At 39.2% G+C, this 21,632-nt stretch overlaps 2 protein-coding genes across 6 annotated transcripts; one reads left to right on the top strand and one right to left on the bottom strand.

The window, feature by feature from the left end:
* Positions 1-273: 273 nt before the first annotated feature.
* Positions 274-1,271, top strand: LOC148864028 (hikeshi-like protein). Its single transcript, XM_088974177.1, has 2 exons — positions 274-492; positions 583-1,271. The coding sequence occupies exons 1-2, from the start codon at positions 390-392 to the stop codon at positions 1,044-1,046; spliced, it is 567 nt and encodes a 188-aa protein (XP_088830303.1). The 5' UTR covers positions 274-389; the 3' UTR covers positions 1,047-1,271.
* A 3,215-nt stretch (positions 1,272-4,486) lies between these two features.
* On the bottom strand, positions 4,487-20,401 carry LOC148864027 (65-kDa microtubule-associated protein 6-like). Of its 5 annotated transcripts, XR_016110009.1 has the most exons (13): positions 20,094-20,365; positions 19,570-20,005; positions 18,786-18,989; positions 8,899-9,165; positions 6,719-6,934; positions 6,490-6,645; positions 6,247-6,406; positions 6,020-6,171; positions 5,612-5,773; positions 5,455-5,529; positions 5,011-5,369; positions 4,742-4,865; positions 4,487-4,530 (listed from the first exon to the last, which is right to left on the bottom strand). XR_016110009.1 is itself a non-coding variant. In XM_088978559.1 (12 exons), the coding sequence occupies exons 2-11, from the start codon at positions 19,639-19,641 to the stop codon at positions 5,034-5,036; spliced, it is 1,800 nt and encodes a 599-aa protein (XP_088834685.1). In that variant the 5' UTR covers positions 19,642-20,005; positions 20,094-20,365; the 3' UTR covers positions 4,517-4,865; positions 5,011-5,033. The 5 variants fall into 5 exon arrangements, 3 of the variants coding, with proteins under 3 accessions (XP_088834685.1, XP_088834686.1, XP_088834684.1); XR_016110008.1 differs by having other exon boundaries at positions 19,570-20,401; XM_088978559.1 differs by having other exon boundaries at positions 4,517-4,865.
* Positions 20,402-21,632: the final 1,231 nt, after the last annotated feature.

Here is a 21,632-nt window from a genome sequence, read left to right as displayed (position 1 = left end):
TTTTAAACTGTAAAGGGCTCTCTCTGTATCCATTCTTTAACAAGTATGATTAAATTGAGCTATTTATCCCAAAGAATGAAGTAGCACAGAAATAGTGTAAATTTCTGAAGTTAGATTTTTAATTGAAAATTATATTAACCTTTTCCTTCATTTTTAATCTCCCAATTATTCAATAAATAATTGTTCAAAATTATTTCCTTGTTTTCCCATTTGCCCGTGCTCCCTTTCTGCTAGTTTTTAATTAATTAAATATAAAAAAGCAAGAAATAACTTTCATTAAACCACTCTCAGGTGTCAAGTCTACAAGCCATCTCAGACGCGCTGATACACTCTCTCGCTCTCAGACAGAGTCACCGTCTCTCTCTCTCTCTCTCTCTCTCTCTCAAACGATGTTCGGTGTGTTGTTTCCGAACCGGAGCTTTCCGATGGACATCTCCACCTTCACCCAAATCGACACTACTCATTGGGTCCTCGACATGAATACCTTCGTCGGTAAGCACACTTCCTCTCACCCCATCCCCCGCCTTATCTTAGCCTCCTCCTCCATTATATTAACCCTCCGTCTTCTTCTATCAAGCGCAGGGGAGGCGTACGATCAGATTCGCGATATGTGTATCTTCCTACTCAACGGCTTCACTCTCCCTCCCGACAAAGCCCTAGCCGTCTATATCCAGTCACCCGGCTCTCCTTTCCTCTTCTGCGGTGCCGTCTCCGTTTCCCGTCCCTCCGCCGTTCTCTCGCTTCCCTGGCCAGAGCCCGGTGGCCAGTTGCAGCTCACCTCTCCGGATTCCGCCCCTCTCTCCGCCAAGATTGGTGTCTCCGTCGAGGACTTGGCGTCTCTCCCTTCTCTTGATGTCACCGCTCAGAAGCGGGTCGAGCACTTGGCGCTCAAGGTTGGTGAGAATCTTTTTAACTTTATGCAGTCCTTCTGCGGTGTTGATGGAAGCCGCCTGGTCGTTCCAATGGACATATTAGATCGATGGTTCAAGAAGTTTCAGGAGCGGGCGAAGCGGGACCCTGATTATTTGAAGGGTTTTGTATTATGAGATCAGAAAGAGAAAGGTACTGTGAATTTGTGACCCATCAATGTTCTTTGCTCGCTTTTAGTGTCAAATGCCCATTAGTTGAGCCCCCAATTTGTTCTATGTTTTGTTGTGAATGAATAGAGAAATCTTTCTTTCTTTCTTAAATTGTGTTTTAGACTGTTTGCTCTTTAATTTACGTTGTACTCGGAGCATTTGATAAGCGAAAGAAAATTACAAGAGTATAAAGCTGTGCAGTATGCAGAGAGAATTGGGAGCCATTGATTGTGGACAACCCGGAGCCTTTCACAACTCCAATTAACCATTTGAACAATATGCATAATGTGTGAAAATAGTGATCTAATATCTGTGTAGTCGATGTAACAGGAATGGAGGCTTCTATTTATAAGGGAACAGAAATTATTTAGCATTGGTTTGGATAGGGGATTGAGGGGTTTGTATGACATTGTTCATATTAGGTTAGAGGCAGCTTTCCATGAACATGGACATGGGAGAGTCCAAGAGTTTGGGTTGGCAAGATGAGAAAACATGAACTAGCAGACATGTCAATTGAAAAGTATATACTATTAAAATAGTTCATATTTTTTGAATCCTAACATTAAATACCTGCAGAAAAGAGAGCTAAAGTGCTGTTTTTGTTACTAAGTAACATGTTATATGAAAATGAAAGAAAAACGGAGAAGAAAAAGCTAAAAGATAAGGAATTTATATGGAAGTATCCTCAAGAATCCAGGAAGTGTTGGACAATGGACGTACAATGCCTGTCCGTGTCTGTCATCCATTTAGGAGAATCCATGCAACACTTGGGGTGAGTGATGTTGGTGGATTTTGTGATGAGAAAGCAGACCTAATACTGCAGTTATTTACTGAGGAAATAGGTGTTATTGTTGAATGGAGATATGGATGTTTAATTATTGTTTTAGTGAATTGATTTGTATGCGGTAACTAAAATAGAAGAAACAGATAGAGAATGCAAACCATATGAATGCATAATCTTTTATATCCTATGCTTTGAAAGGATGGAATTCCACTTAGAGCAGTAATATGTAGTGTTTACAACCCAAAAGGTTCATGGTTTACCATGAAGGTGGAGTGATAGTGTCTTTCTATTTTACAGTTGAAAAAGCTAATACTTCTGGAATACAAGAGTTTAATTTGTAACTGACTACATACCTGCACCTTGTGTGCGGTTTTCATGTATGTTAAAATAGAAAATTTTGAAAGCAGACTGGTAGAAATGAGAGTTATTTGATCTTTTCCATCCAGAGCAAGTCTGCTGGTTGGAACTGGTCAGTATTATGTTACCTGGAAGGCTCAAACCAAATTTATTGAAGCTGAACCTTGGTTTTTGAAGCATGTGAGTGCAGCTATCTGAATGTAAATGTATCAAATGTCAGTGACAACATCTGCTCTATTCTCCTAGAATAGAGCAATTAATAAAATCCATGCAATTATGACAACTAAGACTATGCTTGTTTAAAATTCTGTCCCGAAGATCATTATTTGAAGAATGAGTTTCGAGTGAAAAGTGATTCTTTTTTGAAACCAAATTTTCTAGCTCAAAGAATCAATTTTTAGAACCAGTTTTGAGTCCAAGAAAGAAAAAGGTTAATTCAAATGACTTTCGTGAATCCAAACTTGAAAATGACTCTTAGAATCACAAAATTTATCAGAATTATTCATTTGATTATAAAAACCATCAAAATTAATTTCGCAAGCCAAACACAGCCTAAGTAAAGCATGGTTTAATTTCTATACCATAGAGGCTAGGAGACTGAATTTAATGGCAAAAAAAGAGGTCAAAGTGAACTTCAGTCGGTAATCGTATTGTAGATTTTAGGAAATGTGAATGTTTGGGACGTGGAAATTTTGATTGTTTTGTTGGGGGCGCTGGATCAGTCCACTGTAAGTCCCCTTTCTCAGGAGGAGGATTGGATATGGTGGATACTGGATAGGTGACCATTCAGGCATTTTCCCAGATAAATCTCTTTTCCAGATCCTCTCTGCTTCAAATAGAGATGATTGTATGAAATTGGATTTGGAATCTCAAGTTCCCATCTAATGTGTTCGTTTTTTTCCTGTGAACGGCCATCAAAGAAGAATTTAAACAATTGATAATCTGAGAGCCGAAGGAATGGTCATCATTAACGCCTTCCTATGTGTCTGGGGCGAGGAAAGAGTTACATCACCTTCTGCCCCACTATAAATTATCACATAAGAACTGGGTTCATTTCTGGAAGCTGTTAAGCACGGTGTGGGCAGCCCCCTCGGCCCCCTCCTGATCTTCAAGTCTTGTTCTCTTCATGGCGGTCCAATTTGTTCAGAAAGAGGTATCAGATTTTGAACCCACCAATAGCACATCTGGCCACCTTTGAAGGTGCATACTCTTCCCAGAAATGTCCTGGCTCAATTCTTGAAACTTAGAAAAAAAAAAAAAGAAAAAATCAAATTAATCAATCAGTATTGCCCCTTTGAATCATGCAATATACAATACTTTGAACCATGTTTTCGAAGGAGTATGATGCTCAAGAAACAATCTTCGATCTAGAAGACAATCTTCGATTTCCATCTCTTATTTTCGAGCTTCATGAGCAGCCACCGATGCTTGGTGGCATCTGGCAAACAGGTTACCCTCTTCAAGCTTCAAGGACCATGGATAGGAATATATATATATAAAAGCTGTCCATTTCTCTGCTGTGTATTTTGAATATTGAGTAGCTACTGCTGTTATATTCTAATATTCCTATAAATCTTAAGTGGCGCATCTTTCTACTTGGACTACTCTGCAACTCTAAAGGAAGAAGAGCATTTTCAGCCAACATTTGATCCTTATGCAGCATTAATCTACCTATGAATATCCAAACCGTTATAAAAGCAATGAAACGCTCAGCGGTCACCAAAGAAACAACTGCAAGATAGAAACCATCATTCCATCGGTAAACAAAAAAGAATATGAAATTATAATAAACTCACTCTTCCCACAGAGACCTTGATGGCAAACTACGTGCTTCACCTTTCATGGGGCTCTGGTTGAAGACGCTTATTCCACATTACACTCATCAAGTTTGGAATGAAGATACCTGTAAGCATGCTTCCACCCATAGAGGTAATGTCTCAGTTAATATCGATGGCGAATAAAGAATGATAACAGGATCACTAGTTCTTTGTGGGGCTAACAAGTAGTTTTACCCCCAACGACTTGCATATAACCAAGGTTCAAAATATCAATACAGGGTGATATGCCCTACTGGCTTATCAGCCTGTATTGGTTTTGTTTTTTTTTTCTTCGAAACTGATTCAGGGGGGCTGGTCTACCCCCCGAACCACTCGCTGACCCGAAACACCCCCTGTAGGGGCATATCGAGAAGGCCCTGATATGATACAAATTTTTGAACCTCGCATATAACAAGTTCCTGCAACTTCTGAACCGCTGTGCACGGGGATGGCATAAACAGGTGGTCGTAATAATTGAGTTGAGAGCCAAAAACTGTGTTCATATAATACAAAAAATTCCAATCAGTACACGTCCTGTGGGAGGTGGTATTACAAATGTCTACTTCAATAGGCTAATACATACACATGTGGAAGGTAAAACACAAATGAAAACCACAAGATACAAGATCAGTGCTATGCCTATTTTAAACGGAAAGACTAGTAATTCTTAACTACAAGTTATTGTGTTTAATGCCATATGACACCTGCTATTCGTCACAGTTCACAACGCCCAGGCGGGTTCTTTGATGTCAACTAGGCAGCGTGGCATATCTGACAACTGAACATTTCTTTTTACCCACAAGGTATCCACTTCTTTAATCCAGTGTCCTGCAGGAACAAGGGAACAGAGATTAATACTTTATCCATAGCATTAAAGTTGTAAACACTACAATCATGTAAATTCACACCATATTTACTAGACAGTACTCAAAGCAAGAACATGCACGGTGGAAGATCACCATATAAAGGATACCTTGCCAATCTAGGCTTAAGGTTTTAACAATGAGAACGAGGAGATCCCAATTCAGAACCATAACCCGATGCATACGACATTGTTTCTTTAGATATGGCAACAAAGTTTAGTGGTGCAGTTGACAGTCTTCTCGTTTCTTTGAAATATCCATTTTGACGCCCTGAGTAGGACTTGGGTGTGAGTAACTCAGGCGTTGCACTCCCAACTGAAAGCCGCTGAGGTGTAGGAGTCATTGATCCATTTCCATTTGCACGATATCCATTTGGTTTCTTAAAGCCGTTACTTCTTTTCGGGCTTGGTTTGGAGCCATACATTGCTTCCTTCTCCGTAAGAAGAAGATCTTGAAACTTCTTCTGATCCTGCCAAATGATATGGTGGAATGATTATTTTACTGTTTACAAATAAAACAATCTGGAAATGTCCCAATTTGTAATCATGTTTTACCCGGTATCGCCTCTTCTCTTCCTCTTTCTGTTGCCTGGTTAGTTTGTAGTCCTCCAATATTTGGATTAACCGAACCTGCAAATTGTTAAAAATGAGCAAGCTTATTTCACAATGGTGTGAATGGTATGTATCCAAACTGTGAATGAACCACACTCACCCCATCATAAAGAAACAGCATTTTTCTTTCATCTTCCCATGCCAGTATTTTATTTATCAAATTTTCAATCATTGATGGAATCTTGGTAACAGTCACTCTAGCTTTCTCTGCACGTTTCAGGTTTAAGTGGACTCCTCTTCCAGCACTATAACGGTTCTCATCCTGAAATCCACCAAAATCACTTTAAAGCAGGGCTCTATAAGGGATAATTAAGACAGAACCCTTAATTTGTAAATAGCAGGTGTGATTTATTTTATATGATGTGCTATTTTATGACCAGAATCTGGCTTGCAAAGGCCATAACACTGAAAATAAAAAAGATTAACCACTATAGATTCTGGTATGAATTCCATGTTGCATTCTTACGCACTATAACAGAATATTACTATAACTGAATCACCAGCTTACTTGGTTGTAATCTTCAAGCCAATTTTCCTCTTCACAGGCAGCTAGCCATCTGTCTATTCTATCCATAATTTCTTTTCGCCTAACAGCCTCATCCTTCATCTTAGTTATCTGAACTTCAATGTTGGCCAGAAGTTCAGAAGGATCTACCAAACCTGAACAAGAGTATCATTCAGACAAGTACCTTGATAATTAGATTTACCGTGCAGCAAGATAGATGGAGATTATACCAGAGTCTATCAATGCATTCGCCTTTTCTGCTGCAGTGCTCATGTCAGGCTCAATATGTGCTTTTCTACAAATTTCTTCCAACTCTGACCTCTTTTTCATGACTAGTTCTTTCATTCTGCTGGCTTTTAGCTTGGTCAGTCTCTCAACCTCTGATGCTGCCTGAAAGCGGAAAAAAAAAGGAAAACTTGAGATACATCTTTTTAAATATTTAACAGAAAAATATGGTGTTTGAACAGTCAAACCTGCTCAATAATCTCTAGTGAGAGTACACTCGATTTGGTAGTTTCCAGTTCTGGTGTTTGAAAGACAGAAGTAACTCTTCTAAACAGATTCCTCTCTTCTTGAGGTGAGTCCATCAAATTCCATAGCTCGAACAGTGATGCCACTATATCTTTCAACTACATTCGAAACATAGGTTTGTTTACATAGCCCAAAGCAAAAAGATGCATAACTATTAAAAATTTGTAATACCTTTTGAAAACGAGATTTTCTTTCTGCTTTTAACTTTAGTATGGCCTTCTCCAGACCTTCCAACGTACTGTTGCTGATGTTTGTGGATTGCTCATGACCTGTATCATGCAAGCTTGGATGCACTTCACTCACTGTCATCCCAAAATCCATTCCAAGGACACCACATAAAGAATGCACCTCATTTACATATTCCAGAACTTTATGAAGGCGGTCAGACTGCAAGTAGCCACACAAACTTGAGACAAACAAACTTTTTGATTGGAAAATTTAGACTAAGAACAGGTATTCTTCATGTTTGAAATTTGGCATCATACAGAATGGTAAATGATCTCATTTGTCAGATTCATAGTTGCCCAGGGAACACCTAGGTGGATAGCTAGGCAACTAGGCAGTTTTAGACAGTTTTCTCACTCCACTGCCTGGAAGATTCCGTAAAAAGTGCTCACTCAACTTTTTAAGCAACAAGGCAGGTGTCTATGTGACTAGAATAGGCTGGGCTACACAAGTAAGTTTCTTCTTAAGTTACAATACTAAGTTAATAACTGAATAGCTCAAAATGTTTGTTTATTTAGTGGCTTAAAATATAAGTTACACAACCAAGTTTCTCAACATGCACACACAGGTTTCTTTTCTGTTATTGCTGCAACTGCTGAGCAATTTGCTCAGTTGCTGCTTTGGCATTTCTTTTTTTGTTTATCTTTTAGCTAAAACAGAGACTCTGCTCTTTCTTCTGTTTATTGTTTTAGCAGTAAAATACTTTCTTTTCTGTTTACTTTTTTAGCACTAAAACAGGGGTTCTTTTTGTTTGTTTTTTTTGCTGGGAGAGGGGGGTACTAAAACATGGCTGAATTTGGTTCTCTTCCTATTTGTTTATAATTTGGTGCTAAACAGCCAGGGCTGAGTTGTTATGAAATTAATGAATTTAAATGGACGTCTTCTCATGAATATGACAGTTTTCTATATTTTGATAAGAAATTCTTGCTAATTGATAGTGTATATGACTATTTTTTGACAAGTAGCAGGATATTGCCAGTGTATATGATTGCCAGCAAAATAGGAAATTAACCTGGGATTTAGGGACCATTTATTTTCAAAACCTATAGCCTAGGTGCCTGCCTAGGCATCTATGCACTCTCTGGTTGCCTAGCTTCACCTTGGTACCTTGACAACTATTCTCAGACTAATTACAGCACTTCTTCTGGGCCTGCCCCTTAGTCCTTTTTGGGGGTAATCTAATTGCATTCCATTGTTAAAAGTTCTTGAGCTGCTTGTGATTCAAGCTTGTCTTTAATCATATAATGTAAACCTCTAGTCTAACAAAATAATGATACTTTGAAATTATAAAAAAATAATAATAATGATACTTCGGATTATCCCTCTCCCACTAATTTAAAACAGGGATTCATCACATCATGATAAATGCCTATTGATCATAAAATACACATTAATATTAATCATTTTGGGCCTTCAGAAAGTGATTGTTAAAAGGAGAATATCTAGTTCTCATAAGATGCATGCTCTCTACAAAAACAGGCCTTGGATAACAATTGACTAGAGAAGCATGACCCTTGCATCCTCATTGAATAATTTTTTTTTTTTTATCAATAATCCTCATTGAATAATTCATTCATATGAGTCACAAGATCAGCAAACTCTCAAGCTAATGCTCTTTCAGGGGAAGGAGTAGGGAGGTTTATCCCTTTTGGGAAGCTTATAGTAGAGAATAACTATTGTACTGCTCTTAGTAAGGTCAGAATTACCACTGTTTTGGGTTAGGGTGTAATCCAACTTTTATTTCACTTCAATGAATTCCTTTCGATCCGTTGCTGGTAAAAAATAGTTTAAAATACATGTTATTCTATATTTTTTATTAGAGAAGAAATGGTCCTTGCATCCTTATTGAATAGCTCATTCATGTGGATCCCAAGATTAGAAAGCTCCCAAGCTAATGGTCTTGCAAGGAAAGGAGTAGGGGAGCCTCTTATTCTAGTCTGCTATGAGGTAGGCATAACCATTTCAATCCATTGCTGATTAAAAGAAGGTTAGAATGTACGTTATAAACTAAATTTATGTGCAAATTTTTCATCTTTATGCATCTTATTACTGTTCCTATTCTAGCTATCCTACAGGAAAGTTACGGTTATCAGAAGCATAACTATGATAATTCAAGACATGCTTACCTTTTCTTTTTGCAGGCTGTGAAGATGTGTTTGATATTCAGTAAGCTTTCTTTGTGACAAGTCTTGTTCTTCGGTATTTAAGGAATCAGTAACAACACCATTGAGGTGAGTGTATCCTGAAACCTCGCCCCTAATCTTCTCAATCTGTGCTTTTACATCTGCAATTTGCTTTATGCGTTCTTCTTTCTTCATTCTAAGATCTTCTACCAGTGGTACGACTGATGCAAGTTGCTCTTTCAAAGATGCTGACCTTTTGTCAGTCAGTACCTGCAACTTTTACAAATTAATTAACTGACAGAAGGATATGTAATTAATGATATCACATATTGAATGGCCTACTAAAGCATTTTGCAGTTTGCGCCTTTAGAGTTTAATTCCATCTAGTAAATAGTGAATGATCTGGATGTTCTGTTAAGATGTAATACAATAAAAACAATACTTTATCTGTTAAAATGACAATAAAGAAAGGTTTCCCAAGTAATAATTAAAAGAAAAGAGAAAAAAACAGCTGTTATAACAATAGGACAAAAGAATTATCAGCTAAACCATATTTTACATTGGAAAGGTAGATGTGCCAGAATCTGATATTAGCTATGAGGTGGCAGACTAGGCAAGTCCCAAAGATGTGGGGATATTCAGCAGGCACACTTCAATTTTGGACTTTAATGGTAATTTTCAGTGTTACCAAAGTATCAATTAGTCAGCTGACAAGTCAACCATGTCAAAACAAAATTATTTTTGTTGAGATGCTAGCTTAGAATTATGGTTTTAGTTTATTCATTGATAGTTAGTTGCTGTCTTTGCTTCTTTTATTGCTCCTAAATTGCTTTCATATAATTGGGTCAACCAGGGGTATTTTTGGCATTGTACATCTTTTTATTGTAGAGAAAACTGATGTGGGCCCCACAGCTACGGTCCCACTGTGTTCGTAGGGTAGAAGATGTTCTAGTCTGCCTAGGGTTAGCTATTGGTCATTTAGTTGTTTCAGTTGTTATTTATTTCAGTCTTTGTTTTACTCTATTTGTTATGTAAAGACTAAGGGCAGATCTGTCCTTTCCATGTAATGAGCATAACCTATAAATATTAATTAAAGTGGCGGCGGCAGAACATTAAGCTTCTGCTCCTCCTTTCAACCCTTGTGTTCTACTGCTTCTCCTCCCTCTTTCTCTTCTCTCCTCTTTCTTTCTTCTTATCTTCGATCCTGAGATTCATTAGGGTTCAAGACTGATAACAGTCCTTAACTTCTAGTTGGTATCAGAGCTAAGTTCTCTCATGTGAGTCTATTCCAGCCGACCACATGAGAACCATCTAAGGCTGGAAGCTGAGAAAGCAGAGTTCGTTGACTGGTTCTTGGAGATCTCCAGAGGATTAGCAGCTATTTGAAGAAGTGTCACAGTTGTAGCAAGTTGGTGATCAGAAAGAATCAGAGAAGGCTAGGGTTCGGGTAACCTTGGTAGGCAGCGAACTGCATTCTACTGTAAGTTTTTACTTTCTGAGAGAAGTAACATCAGAAAAGATAGGTTGGACCTATCCAGTAAGGGTGGCCGAACTACTCTAGGGTTTTCTCTCTCTATTCTCTAGGGTTTCTCTAGGGTTTTGTCTTATCCCTACGGCAAACCCTAGTATTAGGTCAAAACTTGTGATCTTATTCCTACGGCATACCCTAGAATTCTCCTCAACATTGATCAGTTTTAGGGTTTCATATTAACCCTAATACAAACCTTATCCGTACAGCTCTTAGGACTGATTAAAACCTCAAATTGGCTTCAGCATATCAGATTGCTCTTCAAACTGTGCTTCAGTCTTCTTTTGGGTAATAGATTCAGGTGCATCTGACCATATGACCAGCTTGCCCTCTTTGTTTACTACTTATCACTTATCTTCTGGTAGGGATAAAGTATCTATAGCTGATGGCTCTCTTGTCCCTATTTCTGGCAAGGGTGACATCAAACTGTCAGATACTATATCCTTGTCCTCTGTCTTGCATGTTCCTAAATTGGATACTAACCTCCTTTCCGTCAGTAGCATTACCAAACATTTGAACTGCTCAGTAACTTTCTTTCCTGACCGATGTGTTTTTCAGGACATGGAGACGAAGAAGGTGATTGGGACTGGCTGTGAGACGAATGGGATCTATCTGCTCGGGGAGAGTTCTCGTCGGGAAGAGTCAGTGGATAAGAAGTTACTTGTTTCTCAAGTTGTGAGTCCGGTTATGTTGTTGCATAACCGATTGGGTCATTTATCTTTTCGGTCCTTGAAGAGTCTGTTTCCTACTTTGTTTGAGTCTGTTGAGTCATCTCAGTTGAAGTGTGAAAGTTTTGAGTTGGCTAAACATTGTAGAAACTCTTATTCATTGAGTAATAAAATGAGTAATAGTTCTTTTGATATTGTGCATACTGATGTTTGGGGGCCATATCACATTCCTTCCATGGGGGGTATAGGTATTTTTTGCTATTTGTTGATGACCACACCCGTTTTTCATGGGTTTATCTTATGCGATCACGAGATGAGGTGCCTGTCCTGACCCAAAACTTTCACCAAATGATCCTAACAGAATTTGATGCCAGGATAAAAGTGCTTAGATCTGATAATGCAAAGGAATACTTTGCTAAGCCATTGGCATCGTACCTCCTTAATCATGGGGTTGCAAAGAGGAAGAATAGGCACATCTTGGAGGTTGCAGAGAGGAAGAATAGGCACATATTTCCTCTATACCCCAATGAGGAGTTGTTCACTATTCCCCTCAAGACATTTGGTTGTACTTGTTTTGTTCAGCTTCTTGGTCCCAATCACTCCAAGTTTCAACCCAAGGCCTCCAAATGCATCTTTCTTGGTTATGCACAAACTCAAAAGGGTTATTGTTGTTATGATCCTGTCTTAGGGAAGAAGTTTGTATCCATGGATGTCACTTTCTTTGAGGAGACACCCTACTATTCTCGGGTCTCTCATCAGGGGGAGAGTAGTGAGCGTGGAGATTTGCGTCTTTTTCTTCAGGGGGAGGAGGAGTGCAGTGAGGACAGGGTTAATACCTTTGGGGCTGTTCCTTTACCTATTCCAGTTGATGATGAGGGCTGTAGTAGCGAGGGTGGTTAAAGGGATCGGGAGTTGAGAGTCTATCACAGGCGATGCAGGCAGATTGATCCTGGTCATCAGCAGTCCCAGCCAGCTACAATCTCTTCTGTGACTCCAAGTCCAAATATTACAGTCCCAGGGCCCACAGAGACTCCTTCCATTGTTGCTACCTCACCCTCTGCAGATGACCTTAACCTCCCCATTGCCCTTCGTAAAGGAAAACGGCATTGCACCACATCTACAGCCCACTGCATCTCCCAGTTTTTGTCCTATGATCGCCTATCTCCCTCCTACAAGTCCTATCTCACCTCTGTTGCTGATGTCCCTATTCCGAGAACAGTGCAAGAAGCCCTATCAGTCCCGGAGTGGAGAGGTGCAATGCAAGTTGAAATGGATGCCCTGTTGAAAAACAATACCTGGGAGCTAGTTGACTTGCCCAAAGGAAAGAAACCAGTTGGATGCAGGTGGGTATTTACTGTGAAGCATAATGCGGATGGTTCCACTGAGAGGTACAAAGCTCGGCTAGTTGCAAAGGGGTTCACTCAAACTTATGGTATAGATTACTTGGAGACATTTGCCCCGGTAGCCAAAATGACCACCATTCGGGTTCTATTATCTCTTGCAGCAAGCTACACTTGGCCTTTGTACCAAATGGATGTTAAGAATGCTTTCCTGAATGGGAACTTGCAGGAAGAGGTCTACATGCAGTTGCCTCCTGGATTCTATGATACAGAGGCAGGTAAGAAGGCTCAATAAGGCATTGTATGGTTTGAAACAGTCACCTAGAGCTTGGTTCGACAGATTCAGACTACCCCTTGGGAAGTTCGGTTATGTACAGGCCCAGTCAGATCATACACTGTTCGTCAAGAGGGTGGAGTCGTCACTGACACTACTTGTAGTTTATGTTGATGATATTGTGGTCACAGGAAACGACTACCATGAGATTGAGTCCCTTAAACAGCTCCTTCATCAAGAGTTTGAGGTGAAAGATCTGGGTACACTACGGTATTTTTTGGGTGTTGAGGTTGCTAGATCTAAGCAGGGGATCTTTGTCACTTAGAGGAAATATGTGTTAGATCTCTTGGCTGGAACTGGAAAGCTAGGTGTCAAACCTGCAGATACACCCATTGAACAGAACCACAGGATTAATGCAGAGAGTGGGGAGTTATGTTCCAGCAGTTAGTGGGAAAGCTCCTATATCTATGCCTTACCCGACCAGACATCAGTTATGTCATTAGTGTTATCAGTCAGTACATGCATTCTCCTAGAACCACGCACCTTCTAGCAGTAGAAAGAATACTAGCATACTTGAAGAGATGCCCGGGTAGAGGTATACTGTTCAAGAACAATGACCACATGAAGGTGGAAGTCTATACGGATGCCGATTGGGCTGGGAGTGTTGATGACAGAAGGTTTACCTCTGGATATTGTGCTCTTGTGGGAGGTAACCTGGTTTCTTGGCGGAGTAAGAAACAAAGTGTTGTCTCTCGATCCAGTGCTGAAGCTGAGTACAGGTCAATGGCTAATGGAGTGGCTGAAATTCTTTGGCTGAGATCACTACTTGAGGAGTTGGGTGTTGAGTATGAGGAGCCCCTGATGTTATATTGTGATAATCAAGCGGCTATTAATATAGCACACAACCCAGTGCAGCATGACAGGACTAAACATATTGAAGTTGATCGACACTTTGTACGAGAGAGGGTCTCATCACAAGAAGTATGTCTCCCATACATCACCTCCAATATGCAACTGGCAGATATCCTCACTAAAGCTGTATCACGGAAGAAGCTAGAGGCAGATCTATCCAAGTTGGGAATGATAAACATTTATTCCCAACTTGAGGGGGAGTGTAGATAACACTGATGTGGGCCCCACAGCTACGGTCCCACTGTGTTCGTAGGGTAGAAGATGTTCTAGTCTGCCTAGGGTTAGCTATTGGTCATTTAGTTGTTTCAGTTGTTATTTATTTCAGTCTTTGTTTTACTCTATTTGTTATGTAAAGACTAAGGGCAGATCTGTCCTTTCCATGTAATGAGCATAACCTATAAATATTAATTAAAGTGGCGAAAGCTTCTGCTCCTCCTTTCAACCCTTGTGTTCTACTGCTTCTCCTCCCTCTTTCTCTTCTCTCCTCTTTCTTTCTTCTTATCTTCGATCCTGAGATTCATTAGGGTTCAAGACTGATAACAGTCCTGAACTTCTAGTTTTATATTATAAATATACGAGAGAGGGGCAACAGCAAGAATTTTTGCTTCTCCATTCTTTCTCTTCTTTTCTTTGTTAAGTATTGCATTATTTTCTGTTTCTGTAATCCAAGTTGGTATCAAAGCAAGCACAACCTCCATTGGTGATTTCCATGCAGTTCAAAGACCAGTTGACTGAATGGAAGAGTGAAAGTGCTGGTCTATTATAAGAGTTGTTTGGCCTGCTTTTTGGAGATTTTGGATTACTTGCTGCTGACCAAGGAGTTATCTTGGAGAACTGCCCAAAATCAAGAAAAAACAGAAAGAAATGAGAGGATATTTCTTGCTTGTGATCCAAATATAATTTCTTTGAGATTGGTGCTTGGCTTTTTCTAGGCATTTTATCATAAAAATGTGGGTTGATGCAGTTGGGTCAGATTCTCGAGTGTCTGGTGTGATCAACCTAGTTTTCTCAAGTTTCTCCTCCCAAAATTGGGTGAAATTTGTTGCATCACTTTTAGGTGAATGTTCTTTGTGCAATCTGCATTCTCTAGGTTTGTTTTACCTAGAATTAGTGCCTGCTGCCTCTGGAATTAGTTCTGTTCCTTCTAGAGAGATCAATTATCAGATATCTCTTCTCTTGTTCTCTGGCTGGTTACTTCACTAGGAACAACTTTAGGGTGATTTCTTTAGATCAATATATCCCTGAGAACTTCTTATTTGTTATCTATTAATATGTCACTGAACAGAATAGAATGGTGAAACAGGATTAATGTAGCTGTCCTCATATGGTTGGAACAAGGCTTAGATAATGATGATTATGATGTGATCATTACCTATTGGAGAGATGACGGAAGTTGCTGCAAGTGGTTATAAATCAGGTGAAAAGACAAGAAGGGCTCTGAGAGGAATGAGAAAGAATCCTAGTGTTCACTGCTCAGGTTACTACAGTCGAACTTGATGGAACAAATTATATGGAATGGGCCTAGTCTGCTTATATGGAAATTTGGGAATAGACTAAAGACCCTTCCCATGCTCGATGGGTGGAAAAGAACCACATGGGAATTGGGATTGTCTTTGTCTACCTTTCAACCTCCCTCTCCCCCTTCCTTCTAAATGGCCTAGTTGTAAGTCTAATCCTCCCATCCACTACTAAACTTAAATTGTAACTCTCATAGTCTCTAGGCAAATTGAAGTTCCATTGCAAACAAGATCCTAACAAGTGGTTCTGGAGGTGGAATGAGCAAACAAACAGTTTGTGGAGAAGAGTTATTTTGGCTAAGTATGGTTCTACCAACTTCAACCGGAATCCAGGTAAATCCAATATCTCTGATGGGTGCTCTGTGTGGAAAGGGATTCAGAAATCAGCTCCAATTTTTAAAAAGGGAATCAGGTTTGAAATAGGCAACAGCTCAAAGGTGAATTTCTGGAGGGATTGGTGATGTGGTGAGCATCCTTTGAACAAGAGATTTCCAGCTCTGTTTGAGCTAGCTCAAAATAAAGATTGCTTGGTGACAGAGGTTTACTCTCATGACAGGTCCACGGGTGATTGGTGTCCCACTTTCAGCAGAAACCTGAATGACTGGGAAATAGCTCAATGGATGGAACTGGTGCAAGCTCTTAGTCCCCGTCAGACCAGACTTCTCTAGGCTAGATAGAAGAATTTGGTTGGGAGAACGCTCAGGGGTTTTCTCTGTTAACTAAAAGCCTAAGCAGTGAGGGTGAAGAGAGTTTCCCAGAGCATAGAGTTTGAGTATCTGTTGTGCCTCTTAAAGTAGCCTTCCTGTTATGGACAGCTACTCTTGGAATTTGGAAAAAGCCTGACAGAAGATTTGCTTGCAAAAAGGGGAATGGTGGTGAAGCCAAGCAGATGTAGCTTGTGTGGGACAGCTTCAGAAGATGCATGACATTTATTCATCCACTGCAAAACTACAAGAATGGCCTAGGGGAAAGCTTTGGGGCTGTTTGATGCTAACTTCTGTTTCCCAAAAGACCTGAAATCTCTTTTGTGGTGCTGGCAGCTAAAGGGTCTGTCCAAGAGAGGGAAAGTCTTGTAGGAAGTATTTCCGGAAGCAGTTTTTTGTTTTTTGATAAGTTCCAGCAGCACTGATTTGGTCTCTATGGGTGGAGAGAAATAGGAGAGTTTTTGAAAATACAGTATTAAAAGGCTTATGGGGCAGAATCTACTTATGGACTGCAATTCACAGACAGCTAAAGGAGACACCTTTCAACTATTTTTTTTATTCTATGAATCTTTTTGTATCTAGATCTGCAGTGTAATCAGCTTCTCAGTTTTTTCCCCTGTTTCAAGTTCTTTTTGAGCAAGGCCTTGTATGTTTTGTTTTTGAAAATACAGTATTAAAAGGCTTATGGGGCAGAATCTACTTATGGACTGCAATTCACAGACAGCTAAAGGATACACCTTTCAACTATTTTTTTTATTCTATGAATCTTTTTGTATCTAGATCTGCAGTGTAATCAGCTTCTCAGTTTTTTCCCCTGTTTCAAGTTCTTTTTGAGCAAGGCCTTGTATGTTTTGTTTTTGCCTTTTCTAATACATTACCTCTCCCTCAAAAAAGAAAAAAAAAAGACCCTTGCCCAATAAAATATCTTATCTCAAAAATATCTCCCATTTTCTATTTCTATTGTCAATCTTCAGGAACCTACCTAGTTGATTCCCACTTAGCTTTAAAAATTCTGCACACACCAAACGCATAATGGTAATGCCAATTACAAGACCCAAATCATTCTTATTCAGTTATTCCGCAATGCTTCCATACAGCTCATGCTTATAGGCACCACCACTCAACACACTTTCAGTGCTCTGGACTTACTTTCCTCAAGCTCCAAGATTTCCTCTGCCTCCTTACTGTTAAACACAAAGAGAAGCAAACATGCAATTAATCCTTTTACAAGAAGGTGTTCATCAAGGTTCCCACTCCACCACCACCCAACTTCTGACATCTTCAGCATCTGGATCAACTTCCACAAATAGCCCTGACAAGCGTGCTACCTTCAAGCCTAACCTCTGAAGAAGTTTTCCTAACAATGATACCTTTGCTCGTCAAATTTCCTTACCAGTAACCAGTTTCCATTGACAAGCTCCATGATAGCCTTAGTCCTTCAGGGAGTTTCAGCTAGACCATAGGTTGATACTTTTATTATTCTAGTTTCCTTACCAATCACCTTTGGCAAGATCCATGATAGACTCCCCCCTCCCTTCTCTAAAAGGGCATCCCAGTGCACGAAGCTCCCCCCTCACTCTCTGTCGTTAATAAGGTTGGTATAATGTTTCAAAGTCATTGAGTCAATAGGTTATAAGTTATTGGTTTTTTTCCTCTTCTACAATGACAACTTCATGGTTATGGTGAGGCAGTGAAGTAACACAAGCCCCCCACAGTTATCTATTAGTCCCCCCCCCCCTTACTTTTCTCTCATTGAACCAATGTGCATCTGCAGCAAGTAGCAGAAGTTTAAGAGTTTCTCAAGAACGTTACCAGTTCTAGTGCAAGTATGAATAGAGGACGCTTGTATGCACATCATTTAATAGTGATAACCCTTCAGGATGAATAAAAAAACGAGGTTTTGATGATAAGAATAGATGCAGGTATGACTTTCCTTACTTCCAGAAGTTCAGTTATAACAGTCCAAGAACAGCATCAAGAATATCCTTTCATTACTTATGAGAATGCTCCAGTGTGCAAAAAGCAGGATGGCACAAACATAGTGTTCCAACTTCCAAGAAATTTAGCACTTCCACTACTAAGAATTTGATGTATGCATAGAGAAATTTTCCATTAGAATGAAGCACCGTCTCTTCAGTATCTTACTTCTAGTACACTGCTAGCTCATCATTTCATCAACAGTGTGTTTCTTTGACAATCAACTTTTGTTATCATGCATATGCTAAGTGATCCTTAAATTACCAACTTTACAATGTAAGATGTCACCATTTTCTGAAAGACAGCTATTGAATCACTCAATAAAGTAAACCCAACATCTTATTAAGTGTAAATACATCGACATCCACCTCCATCTTTTCCATGAATCCTTGCCATGATTCTACAACTTTATCAGTTTTGAGATCATATGTTCATGACATCCACTGCAAATGTTCCTACTACATCTCCAGTACTGACAGTGCTCAATTGAGATATATTCTTTTGGGTCTCAACTACACAATTTGCTTTTCTAGGAACCCAACATGTCATTTATTAACTTTAATCTTCAAATATTATGCTTTGTGGCAGTGAAACTGCAAATTTCAGCATCCTACTCAAGGAGGATTGGTTCATTGATCATACTTCCTGCAGACGTCCTTAACTATCAGACTTGGGAAGTTGGGATTGAAAAACACCTAGAACAAATAAGCTGAATGGTAAGTAGAAGGTTGTATCTTTTCTAAACCAGAGAGAACTTGCAAATTCAGATGACATGGCAGTTCCAGATGATAATTAGTAATTATGGAAAAAGCAATTTGATGGCAAACAAACAAAACTGAGAGAGAGAGAGAGAGAGAGAGCACTGAAACAAAACACAACATAAACTATTGCATGAATTTGCCACGCTGAAAAGGGAGGAAAAACCATAGAAAGATACAGCTGTAATTCCTGAAAAAAAAATGAACTGTACCTGAGAACGAAGATTAAGCTCCCCAAGAGCAGCCATGAGCGTAGCGAGTTCAGCCTCCTTTGCCGCAACAGACTGATGGAGGCGGGCCTTGTTATTACTTGCCTCGTGAACCTTCCTCCGGTATACCTGTAAGCATTCCCTCTCAAGTTCCAACAGCATTCGGTCCTTATCCGCTTCGCTCTCACCAATTTCATCCCACACGTGCTGCTCTCAGACAAGTTGACCAAACTATCATTAGAACATTTGAACAGAGAGAGAGAGAGAGAGAGAGCTACTTGAGTTCTGATACGAGAACTTGTGAAGAAAACCACTAAATGAGGAAATGAGAATTGACCCAAAAATTAAATTAAAAAAAAAAAACCATTTATCTTGTATGTAAAAGATCACCCTCTAAGTCTCCAAGTTCTTCCCCGGACAAAGGAAAAATAACAGAAAAATGAAAAAATGGAAACAATCCCAAACTGTAATCTTGACTTTTATTTTTATTTTTCATTTTCTGCTCGTTTCTTAAGAATTTCTCGACAAAACATCGCACCTATTTCCACTGCACACCTTTTTTTCCAATAAAAAACTTACAGGAGAATAGAGAAGTGTAGCCTAGCCTTACTTTTCCCCCTGAAAAACTCATCACGGGATGTAAAAACGAAGTTAATAAGATATCTACAGAATTTAGAGCTCGAAATAAGAAATTTGAGACCGATGCTGGACAATGAAAAAACAAATAGTACCAAATAAGAGAAGATATCATTGAGGGAAAAAATAAAGCACGCAGAGGAGTAAAGACCTGAAGTTCTCTAAGTAAAGCACCACAACTAGTGTCCGTACAGGCACTGGTAGGGCTCCCAAGCGCCTGCATTTGTACGAATTCAAGCCCCCCTACCTCTTTCTTGATATTTAAAACTTCAAACAACTTTTCTCAAGCAAATACAGAAATCCAGAATGGAAAGTAGAAAGGCCGAAATTCTAGTTCTTCCTCCACCTCCACTACCAGGATACCACCTTGGCAAAAAAAAAAAAAAGAGAGAGAGAAAAAAGAGAAGAAAAGAAAGAAAGAGAAAAAACGGCGTTCAAAGGACGAAAGTGGACCAAAGAGAAGCGGTAAAGCTGGAGAGACAGAAAGAGGAGAAGCGGAGTAGTTTCAAGTCAAAAAGGCCAATAGAGGAAGCCACATTGATGGCTCAGTTGGTTGAGACAGCAGTAGCTCCGTCAGATCTGAAGCACTGCAGCAACAAAAGCTCATTAAAGACCCCATACGACAATCTGTCTTCAAAGCTTAACCGAGAAACAAGAAACAGAAATCCGAAATACCTCTAGGGTTTCTGTCAAAGGAAAAAATGTAACGGGAGAGTTGAAGAAAAGCAAGAGATTTCTAGGGTTTCAAGATGGAGCTAAGCTGTTTTCAGACGTAACAGAGATTTATGGAGCTTTTTAGAATATCCGCTCGAAAAAGCTCCGAAATTTTAAAGAAAACAAAGATAGCGAATGAAAGAAGAGTAAGCTTTTGAGGATTGAAGGAGAGTTCACATAGAGGCATCAGTAGAATTGTCTCAGTCGGAAAGATCAGTGTTACGTGGAAGAAGAAGGAAAAATAATAACAAATTAATAAAATAATAATTATTGATAGTCAAATTTTTAATTTATAATAATTTGCTTAAAAGCTGATGGTCCTTTCGTAGAGATCTGAGCTGTTTTAGCGACCGTTTTGATAACTGCTGAACTGGATAAACCGCTGAACTGAATTACTTAAGTTTGTCATTTAACGGATAGAAAGTTATAAATAAAATATCCAGGGGTAAAACAGTCACCAGAGACCGTTTTGAGAACTGCTGAACTGGATAAACCGCTGAACTGAATTACTTAAGTTTGTCGTTTAACGGATAGAAAGTTATAAATAAAATCTCCAGGGGTAAAACAGTCACCACGTTAAAATGCTATTCAGCCTTCATGCCCAATGGCTTGTGTATACGCGATTGGAAAAACCGTTTGATTAGAATCTTAGAATCAGTTCTTTTTGTCGTTTGGGAATTGGGGCAAATGAGGATCTTTAGTGGGACCACAAGAACGAAATGGCCATTGGATACGATGTAACAGATGCACACTCAAGTGGCTCCCACCACTGGAAATGGGTCATCCCTTGGAGATTTCCTGGTACTGGAATACGAAAGCATTGATCTTGGAGCCACGACAAGTACACTCAAAAAGTAGTTAGAATCAATGCTTTCAAACCGTGTTAACTGTAACAGTCAAACTGATGAACCGGAAGGCTGACCGAATCCTGGTTTCAGAAATCATTATGACAAGATAACCCGGATAGTTTTTCGGGTTCTACATCCGGGTTGGTTATGGATCCCATTTTTTTTTCACCTGATTGGATCCGGTTGAAGATACCTTACATTAGGTTAACCATGCATAAGTCGTCCGTGAATCAAAAGTTAGATCTCAAGCATGCATCAAAATATGTAGACTCAAACATGCATAAATCATAACTACCCTCATGATAAAAATACAACCTCTTCTCTTCATTCAATATATATTTAAGAAAAAATTCTACTTTATTATCCTGATTTTTGGGTAGTGTCAAATTAGTACTCCAATTTTCAAATGTATCAGTATAATATTTAGACTTTCAAAAAGTGTTAAGTTGATCCTTGTCATTAACCAATTGTTAATTATTTGTTGAAAATGTCAAAACTATCTTATAAAAGAAGACATTATTCATTATCTTCTACCTTGAGACTGAACCGATTATCTTCAAAAAAGAAGAGAAAAAATTAAACATGAAATATGATAGAGGGAAACAATAACGGAAAGCAAAGAAATAAGTAGACAATAATGTGTTTTAAATCT

This window comes from Nelumbo lutea, chromosome 3, assembly GCF_056320005.1.
Source record: "Nelumbo lutea isolate HS-2025 chromosome 3, American lotus-T2T, whole genome shotgun sequence".
NCBI lineage: Eukaryota > Viridiplantae > Streptophyta > Magnoliopsida > Proteales > Nelumbonaceae > Nelumbo > Nelumbo lutea.
This window is presented reverse-complemented; position numbering and strand designations above follow the sequence as displayed.

Coding starts and splice junctions, on each gene's coding strand:
- LOC148864027 (XM_088978558.1), bottom strand. CDS start 19,641: ATGCAGGCGCTTGGGAGCCCTACCAGTGCCTGTACGGACACTAGTTGT. Junction 6,935..8,898: donor ACAGCCTGCAAAAAGAAAAG/GTAAGCATGTCT, acceptor GGCTACTTGCAG/TCTGACCGCCTTCATAAAGT. Junction 5,530..5,611: donor TGCTGTTTCTTTATGATGGG/GTGAGTGTGGTT, acceptor AACAATTTGCAG/GTTCGGTTAATCCAAATATT.
- LOC148864028 (XM_088974177.1), top strand. CDS start 390: ATGTTCGGTGTGTTGTTTCCGAACCGGAGCTTTCCGATGGACATCTCC. Junction 493..582: donor CGACATGAATACCTTCGTCG/GTAAGCACACTT, acceptor TATCAAGCGCAG/GGGAGGCGTACGATCAGATT.